This window comes from Salvelinus fontinalis, chromosome 41 (assembly GCF_029448725.1).
Source record: "Salvelinus fontinalis isolate EN_2023a chromosome 41, ASM2944872v1, whole genome shotgun sequence".
In the NCBI taxonomy this organism is placed as follows: Eukaryota; Metazoa; Chordata; class Actinopteri; order Salmoniformes; family Salmonidae; genus Salvelinus; species Salvelinus fontinalis.
This window is the reverse complement of record NC_074705.1, coordinates 6,140,551-6,150,550: the sequence shown is the minus strand read 5'-3', so window position 1 is coordinate 6,150,550 and position 10,000 is coordinate 6,140,551. Positions and strand designations below refer to the sequence as shown.

General features: G+C 43.5%; 1 protein-coding gene across 1 annotated transcript in view; it reads right to left on the bottom strand.

The window, feature by feature from the left end:
- LOC129840314 (kalirin-like) overlaps window positions 1–10,000 on the bottom strand; it is an 83,039-nt gene that overhangs the window by 8,211 nt on the left and 64,828 nt on the right. Inside the window, exon 2 of the mRNA XM_055908117.1 lies at window positions 2,249–2,783. Within this exon, the coding sequence (XP_055764092.1) occupies window positions 2,249–2,783 (535 nt within the window). The remainder of the gene's footprint in view (window positions 1–2,248; window positions 2,784–10,000) is intronic.

The window sequence follows — 10,000 nt, the reverse complement described above, 5'->3', positions numbered from 1 at the left end:
AGCTTGATGACGAGTTTGGAGGGTACTATGGTGTTAAATGCTGAGCTGTAGTCGATGAACAGCATTCTCACATAGGTATTCCTCTTGTCCAGATGGGTTAGGGCAGTGTGCAGTGTGGTTGCGATTGCGTCGTCTGTGGACCTATTGGGTCGGTAAGCAAATTGGAGTGGGTCTAGGGTGTCCGGTAGGGTGGAGGTGATATGGTCCTTGACTAGTCTCTCAAAGCACTTCATGATGACGGAAGTGAGTGCTACGGGGCGGTAGTCGTTTAGCTCAGTTACCTTAGCTTTCTTGGGAACAGGAACAATGGTGGCCCTCTTGAAGCATGTGGGAACAGCAGACTGGGATAAGGATTGATTGAATATGTCCGTAAACACACCAGCCAGCTGGTCTGCGCATGCTCTGAGGACGCGGCTGGGAATGCCGTCTGGGCCTGCAGCCTTGCGAGGGTTAACACGTTTAAATGTTTTACTCACCTCGGCTGCAGTGAAGGAGAGCCCGCAGGTTTTGGTAGCGGGCCGTGTCAGTGGCACTGTATTGTCCTCAAAGCGGGCAAAAAAGGTATTTAGCCTGTCTGGGAGCAAGACATCCTGGTCCGCGAAGGGGCTGGTTTTCTTTTTGTAATCCGTGATAGACTGTAGACCCTGCCACATACCTCTTGTGTCTGAGCTGTTGAATTGCGATTCAATTTTGTCTCTGTACTGGGACTTAGCCTGTTTGATAGCCTTGCGAAGAGAATAGCTACACTGTGTGTATTCGGTCATGTTTCCGGTCACCTTGCCCTGGTTAAAAGCAGTGGTTCGCACTTTCAGTTTCACGCGAATGCTGCCGTCAATCCACGGTTTCTGGTTTGGGAATGTTTTAATCGTTGCTGTGGGTACGACATCGTCAATGCACTTCCTAATGAACTCGCTCACCGAATCAGCATATTCTTCAATGTTGTTGTTGGACGCGGTGCGGAACATATTCCAATCCGCGTGATCGAAGCAGTCTTGAAGCGTGGAATCAGATTGGTCGGACCAGCGTTGAACAGACCTGAGCGCGGGAGCTTGTAGTTTTAATTTCTGTTTGTAGGCTGGAATCAACAAAATGGAGTCGTGGTCAGCTTTTCCGAAAGGAGGGCGGGGGAGGGCCTTAAATGCGTCGCGGAAGTTAGTATAACAATGGTCCAGAGTTTTGCCAGCCCTGGTAGGACAATCGATGTGCTGATAGAATTTAGGGAGTTTTGTTTTTAGATTAGCCTTGTTAAAATCCCCACCTACGATGAATGCAGCCTCAGGGTGTGTGGTTTCCAGTTTACAGAGAGTCAGATAGAGTTCGTTCAGGGCCATCGATGTGTCTGCTTGGGGGGGAATATATACGGCTGTGATTATGACCGAAGAGAATTCCCTTGGTAGATAATGCGGTCGACATTTGATTGTGAGGAGTTCTAGATCAGGTGAACAGAATGACTTGAGTTCCTGAGTGTTGTTATGATGATCACACCACGTCTCGTTAATCATGAGGCATACCACCCCGCCCCTCTTCTTACCAGAAAGATGTTTGTTTCTGTCTGCGCGATGCGTGAAGAAACCAGCTGGCTGCACCGACTCCGTTAGCGTCTTTTGAGTTAGCCATGTTTCCGTGAAGCAGAGCACGTTGCAATCCCTGATGTCTCTCTGGAAAGTTACCCGTGCTCGGATTTCATCGACCTTATTGTGATGCTGGTTGTATGATCATATGTATATGTTGCTGGTTGTATGATCATATGTATATGTTGCTGGTTGTATGATCATATCTATATGTTGCTGGTTGTATGATCATATGTATATGTTGCTGGTTGTATGATCATATGTATATGTTGCTGGTTGTATGATCATATGTATATGTTGCTGGTTGTATGATCATATGTATATGTTGCTGGTTGTATGATCATATGTATATGTTGCTGGTTGTATGATCATATGTATATGTTGCTGGTTGTATGATCATATGTATATGTTGCTGGTTGTATGATCATATGTATATGATGCTGGTTGTATGATCATATGTATATGTTGCTGGTTGTATGATCATATCTATATGTTGCTGGTTGTATGATCATATGTATATGTTGCTGGTTGTATGATCATATGTATATGATGCTGGTTGTATGATCATATGTATATGTTGCTGGTTGCGGTGAAGTGTGTGTGTGTGTATCAGATTGTGTAAGTGCGTGTGTCATACCATGTGTGTGTACGTCAACTTGCTACAGTGTGTATCGTACCAGGTGTGTGTTAGCGGTGAGCGGCGTGACTAGCTCGGGCCGGTTGTCTCGTCTCCTGGTGCGTAGTGGAGGTTTTTTCCCCTGGCTGTCGGCTTTGCCCTGGCTCAATCTCCTCACTGGGCTGGTCAGCCAGCGCTTCAACGTGTTCCCGGTACCGGAACCACTCCGCTTGGGCCCCGGGGAGCCCACATTCACACCAGGAGAACCAATAGACACTCCACCGGAGGAACTGACGGACACACCGCCAGGACCGGAGCCCAGGGACGTCTGGGACTGGAGAGACGCTACAGAGTCTGATCTGACCTCTGAACCTACAGGGCTGGGCTCTGGAGAAAGAGAGGGAGTGATAGGAAGGTAGGGATGGTGGGAGAGAGGGATGGAGAGAGGAAGTGAGAGAGGGATGGAAGAGGGAGGCAGAGAAGGGAGAGAGAGGGGAGGTAGGAGGTAGGTGAGGGGAAGGGAGAGAGGAAGAGAGAGAATCTTGTTTACATTTCCAAAGAATATTGTTGTCCAGTAAGATGACAGGCCTCCAATTCTTGAGAAGACCTACACTATACAGTTCATTCTTGAGAAGACCTACACTATACAGTTCATTCTTGAGAAGACCTACACTATACAGTTCATTCTTGAGAAGACCTACACTATACAGTGCATTCTTGAGAAGACCTACACTATACAGTGCATTCTTGAGAAGACCTACACTATACAGTGCATTCTTGAGAAGACCTACACTATACAGTGCATTCTTGAGAAGACCTACACTATACAGTTCATTCTTGAGAAGACCTACACTATACAGTGCATTCTTGAGAAGACCTACACTATACAGTGCGTTATTGAGAAGACCTACACTATACAGTGCATTCTTGAGAAGACCTACACTATACAGTGCATTCTTGAGAAGACCTACACTATACAGTGCATTCTTGAGAAGACCTACACTATACAGTGCATTCGGAAAGTGTTCAGAAACCTTCACTTTTTCCACATTTTCTTACTTTACAGCCTGATTCTAAAAGGGATTACATAATTTGTTCCCTCATCAATCTACACACATTACCCCATAATGACAAAGCAAAAACAGGGTTTTGAAATTTTAGCAATTTTAGCGTTCTTTGCACCAAGAGAGGATGGGAATGTTAGCAACCTTGGCTAGCATTGTCTAACACAGCGGTTGCAGAACCAGTGTATCTTTCATTTGCCATACAACAAGTATTTTTATGTAAAGTTTATGATGAGTTCTTTGGTCAGATTAGGTGAGTGTCCAAAATATCTCCGGACATTCTGGGAAAATGTTGCTACGTATTCACAATGTATAACCATGATTTTCAGCTCTAAATATGCACATTTTCAAACAAAACATAAATGTATTGTATAACATGATGTTATAAGACTGTCATCTGATGAAGTTGTCCAAAGGTTAGTGATTAATTTTATGTATTTTGCTGGTTTTTGCGAAAGCTACCTTTGCGGTGAATAAATGCGTTTGTGTGTTTGGCTATTGTGGTAAGCTAATATAATTCTATATTGTGTTTTCGCTGTAAAACACTTAAGAAATCGGAAATATTGGCTGGATTCACAAGATGTTTATCTTTCATTTGCTGTACACCATGTATTTTTCATAAATGTTTTATGATGAGTATTTATGTATTTCACGTTGCTCTCTGTAATTATTCTGGCTGCTTTGGTGCTATTTTTGATGGTGGCTGCAATGTAAAACTATGATTTATACCTCAAATATGCACATTTTCGAACAAAACATAAATGTATTGTATAACATGTTATAAGACAGTCATCTGATGAAGTTGTTTCTTGGTTAGTGACTAATTTTATCTCTATTTTGTTGGTTTTGTGAAAGCTACCTATGCGGTGGAAACATGGTGAAAATATGCGGTTGCGTGTTTGGCTATTGTGGTTAGCTAATAGAAATACATATTGTGTTTTCGCTGTAAAACATTTTAAAAATCGGAAATTATGGTTGGATTCACAAGATGTTTATCTTTCATTTCCTCTATTGGACTTGTGATTTCATGAAAATTGTATTATATGAAATCCCTGTCCCGTTAGGCTAGGCTATGCTAGTCAGCTTTTTTGATGAGGAGGATCCCGGATCCGGGAGAGAGAAGCAGTAGAGGTTAAAAATAAAAAACAGAAATACCTAATTTACATAAGTATTCAGACCCCTTGCTATGAGATTTGAAATTGAGCTCAGGTGCATCCTGTTTCCATTGATCATGTTTCTACAACCTGATTGTAGTCCAAAAGTGGGAAATTCAATTGATTTGACATAATTTGGAACGGCACACACCTATCTGTATAAGGTCTCACAGTTGATGAAACTCTGTGTGATTTTAAATGCAGAAAAGCTTTGACATTTTTACATCTTAACATTCGTAGTTTATTACCTAAAATGGATAATGTCAAGGTCTGGGCCTCTCAGGCAGACCCTGATATTTGTATTTGATCTGAAACCTGGTTGACTGATAAAAGCCTGGACTCTGAGGTTGTTATTGATGGTTACAATGTGTTTTAGGGCTGATAGGAAAGGCAAAGGGGGTGGTGTTGCTATTTACACAAAGAATATTATTTCTGTGTCTCTGTTAAAGTCTACCTCCCGTCCTAATCAACTTGAATGGTTGGCTTTAAGTCTTCAGTTGGGGTCAAACTCAGAGATAAGTTGTAGGAATCTACCATCCACCTCCGCCAAGAAGTGTGGACTACATGAACTCACTGATTTATTAGCCCTTTCTACTACCCCAGAGGTGTTCATTTTTGGAGATTTTAATCTTGAATGGGGAACGCAGGATGCTGACTGTTTAAAGGATTTTTGTACTAATCTAAATTTGACCCAGCTGATTACAAAGCATACACGTCCAAACTTAAAGGACCCTACGAAATTGACTTTGATTGACCTCATATTTACAAATCCTCCAGAGAAATATGCTGGGAGTGGGGTGTTTGTTTTGGATATTAGTGACCACTGTCCCATTGTATGTGACAGGGATATACGGACGCCTCGATCCAAAACGTTTTATGAACAAGAGGAATTTTAAACATTTCAATGAACAGGCTTTTTTTGGCGATCTTTATTTTGGTGACTTTGATTGTATTACACCTGTACCTGACCCAGAGTTGTCTCTGAACCACTTCTCAAAGGTTTTCACCTGTATTGTAGATTAACATGCTCCCTTTAAAAAACGGAACATTAAAAACCGGTCTTGGTTCAGTCCAGAGCTGTCTGAAGTCCTACACAACAGAGATGCTGCCTGGGCCAACGCCAGATCCACAGTCCAGAGCTGTCTGAAGTCCTACACAACAGAGATGCTGCCTGGGCCAACGCCAGATCCACAGACTCCCAGACTGGCAGTCTTTCAGGCGATTGAGAAATCTGTGTGTAAAACTAGTTAAAAAGCCTAATCAGATTATTATGTTGATACACTATCTGAATGTACAGGGGACCCAGCTACATTTTGGAAAGCTGTTACATCACTGAAGGGTTGTGTCTCCTCTTCTCTCCCCCATGAAATTAATTTAAATTCTGGCCCTATTACTGACAAAATTGATATCATTAATGTATTTAATCACCATTGTATATCATACAGTATATTTGATGTATTTCAAAGCCATCTCTTGAAAAAAGTATTTTGGATGTTGATGGTGAAAAAACGTGTATGATACTGAAAATGCTGGTCAGGAGTTTTCTTTTCAGATAAAGAAGTCCTGGATGATTCGCTAACATTAGACAATAAAACATCCACAGGGGCTGATCATTTGGAGCCTGGTCTGCTTAAGTGTGCAGCTTCCTTTATTGCTGGCTCAGTAGCCCACATTTTAATTAACATTGTTATCAGGAAGTATTCCAAAAGCATGGAAACCTGCATATGTGCTGCCACTCCATAAGGGTGGGGATACAAAGGATCTTAACAACTATCGCCCCATTTCAAGACTACCTTGTTTAGCTAAGATTCTTGAATCCTTGGTTTGTCACGATCGTCTTGACTTTGAAGAGAGGACCAAAACGCAGCGTGTGAGAAATACATTCTCTTTTTATTTGAGAAGAGCAACGAACGAAACAAAAACAACAAACTGACGACCGTGAAGCTATATAAACAAAATGGTGCTGATGTAACGGATGTGAAATGGCTAGCTAGTTAGCGGGTACGCGCTAGTAGCATTTCAACCAGTTACGTCACTTGCTCTGAGACTTAAGTAGTGTTGCCCCTTGCCCTGCAAGGGCCGCGGCTTTTGTGGAGCGATGGGTAACGACCGTGCTTCGTGGGTGACTGTTGATGTGTGCAGAAGGTCCCTGGTTCGCGCCCGGGTCGGGGTGAGGAGACGACGTAAAGTTACAACTGTTACACCGACACTGACCACTACACACTGACATAGACAATTACCCACAAACACATGATGCCCATGGCTTCCTTAAATATGGCTCCCAATCAGAGACAAATGAAAGACATCTGTCTCTGATTGAGAACCACTCAGGCAACCATAGACTTACCTAGAAACATTCACTAAACACAAACCCATACACTAAACCCAACACCCCCTTTACCATATAACCACCCAAGACGAGACAAAACACAAACATTCCCCATGTCCCACCCTGACCTAACTAAAATAATAATGAAAACAAAGAATACTAAGGCCAGGGCGTGACAGGTTAATGCAAAACTTCCTGGGCATAGTACTACCACAGCAGCCACGCTAGTTGTTAATGATCTTGTCAATGCCTTGGATGCTAAAAAGATCTGTGCGTCCTTCTTTATTGACATGTCAAAGGCGTTTGACACTGTTGATCATTCTGTTTTGCTGAAGTTATCAAGAATAGGCCTGGGATATACTGCCTGTTTATGGTTTCAGAATTATCTTAGAAACAGAACTCAGGCCATCTTGACAGACGGGTTTAAATCTAAATTTCATTATTAAATGGAAGAAGTTTAGAACCGCCAAGACGCTTCCTAGAGCCGGCCGCCAGGCCAAACTGAACAATCAGGGGAGAAGGGCCTTGGTCACGGAGGTGACCAAGAACCCGATGGTCACTCTGACAGAGCTCCAGAGTTCCTCTGTGGAGATGGGAGAACCTTCCAGAAGGACAACCATCTCTGCAGCACTCCACCAATCAGGCCTTTATGGTAGAGTGGCTAGATGGAAGCAACTCCTCAGTAAAATGCACCTGACAGCCCACTTGGAGTTTGCCAAAAGGCACCTAAAGGACTCTCAGACCATGAGAAACAGATTCTCTGGTCTGATGAAACCAAGATTTGGCCTGAATGCCAAGTGTCACATCTGGAGGAAACCAGGCACCAGAACTGAACATAGCTGTGGACGCTCCCCATCCAACCTGACAGAGCTTGAGAGGATCTGCAGAGAAGAATGGGAGAAACTCCCCAAATACAGGTGTGCCAAGCTTGTAGCGTTATACCCAAGAAGACTCAAGGCTGTAATCGCTGCCAAAGGTGCTTCAACAAAGTACTGAGTTTCAAAAGTACTGGGTCTTAATACTTATGTAAATTTGATATTTCAAAAAAATATATTTTATAAATAAAAAAAAATCTTTAAACCTGTTTTTGCTTTGTCATTATGGGGTATTGTGTGTAGATTGATTAGGGGGAAAAACTATTTAATTCATTTTAGAATCAGGCTGTTACGTAACAAAATGTGGAAAAAGTAAAGAGGTCTGAATACTTTCTGAATACACTGTATACACAAAAGTTAGTTCAAATGAGTGGATTTGGCTATTTCAGCCACACCAGCTGCTGACGGGTGTATAAAATTGAACACACAGCCATGCAATCTACATAGACAAACATCGACAGTAGAATGGTCTTAATGAAGAGCTCAATGACTCTCAACGTGGCACAGTCATAGGATGCCACCTATCCAACAAGTTATTGTGAAGTGGAAATGTCTAGAAGCAACAACAGCTCAGCAGCGAAGTGCTAGGCCACACAAACTCACAGAACGGGACCGCCAAGTGGTGAAGCGCGTAGCGCGTATAAATCGTCTGTCCTCGGTCGCAACACTCACTACTGAGATCCAAACTGCCTCTGGAAGCAACGTCAGCACAATAACTGTTCGTCGGTGGCTTTATGAAATGGGTTTCCATGGCTGAGCAGCCGCACACAAGCCTAAGATCACTCTGTGCAAAGTGTCGGCTGGAATGGTGTAAAGCTCGCTGCCATTGAACTCTGGCGCAGTGGAAACGTATTTTATAGAGTGATGAATCACGCTTCACCATCTGGCAGTCTGACAGACGAATTTGAGTTTGGCGGATGCCAGGAGAACACCACCTGCCCGAATGCATAGTGCCAACTGTAAAGTTTGGTGGAGGAGGAATAATGGTCTGGGGCTGTTTTTCATGGTTCGGGCTCCTTAGTTCCAGTGAAGGGAAATCTTAACGCTACAATGACATTCTAGATGATTCTGTGCTTCCAACTTTGTTCCAACAGTTTGGGGAAGGCCCTTTCCTGTTTCAGCATGACAATGCCCCCATGCACAAAGCGATGTCCATACAGAAATGGTTTGTCGAGATCCATGTGGAAGAACTTGACTGGCCTGCACAGAGCCCTGACCTCAACCCCATCGAACACCTTTGGGATGAATTGGAACGCCGACTGCAAGACAGGCCTGATTGCCCAACATCAGTGCCCGACCTCACTAATGCGCTTTTGGCTGAATGGAATGCAAGTCCCCGCAGCAATGTTCCAACATCTAGTGGAAAGCCTTCCCAGAAGAGTGGCAGCAAACTGGGGACCAATATAGCAGCAAACTGGGGACCAACTCCATATTAATGCCCATGATTTTGGAATGTAGTATACAACCCCCTCCTGAAGATATAGGTTTTGAAAGCAATATCTCTCAAAGTATTGTAAGTGTGGTGTTGTTCGATAGGACTGTGGGAGGGAAAAGAAAGGGTGGGAAGAAGGGAAGAAGGGAGGGTGGAGGGAGAGAGAGAGCGGTAGTGAGGGAAGTACAGCACGCTGGGTTAACAAAAACTGCAGGAGGGAGAAAAGGAAAAGGAAAGTGCAGGCTTTGGGTGGACTGCAGTTCCCTTTCTCAGGTAAACTTCCTCTGAGACAACAAACCCCAGACCATAGAAACTCTCGGTTTCTGTATTACTGACCCAACCGCACACACAGAAACAACAAACACACAACGCCCAGGGATAAGTGTGTGTGTGTGTGTTTCCGGATGGGTGGGTGAACATATCCGGAGAAATGTCAGCAGTAATGAGTGAGCAAAACCTGACTAACTAGTATAACCTGACTAACTAGTATAACCTGACTAACTAGTCTAGTAGCCAAACAGACATGGACACGGACAGAGGCAGAGAGATGGAGTGGAGGAATTTCAGGTATGACCACCAATCTGTGTCAGTATGTGTGTTGTAAATGGGATATGTTAGAAGATCATAACTATTAACACATTGTCCTAGCCTGGCAAAACATCACCTTATGTGTCCATGTTGCTCTTACAATCTCTCTCTCTCTCTCTCTCTACCTTTCTCTCTCTCTCTCTCTCTCTTTCTACCTCTTTCTCTCTCTCTCTTTACCTCTCTCTCTGTCGCTCTCTACCTCTCTCTCGCTCTCTACCTCTCTCTCTCTTTCTCCCTATCTCTACCTCTCTCTCTCCCTCTCTCTCTCTTTCTCTCTGTCTTTCTATCTCCCACTCTCTCCAACAACTACAACAACACGCAGCACAGGATCAAATCAAAGCAAAGTCAGCTATAGTACCACACGCACGCAC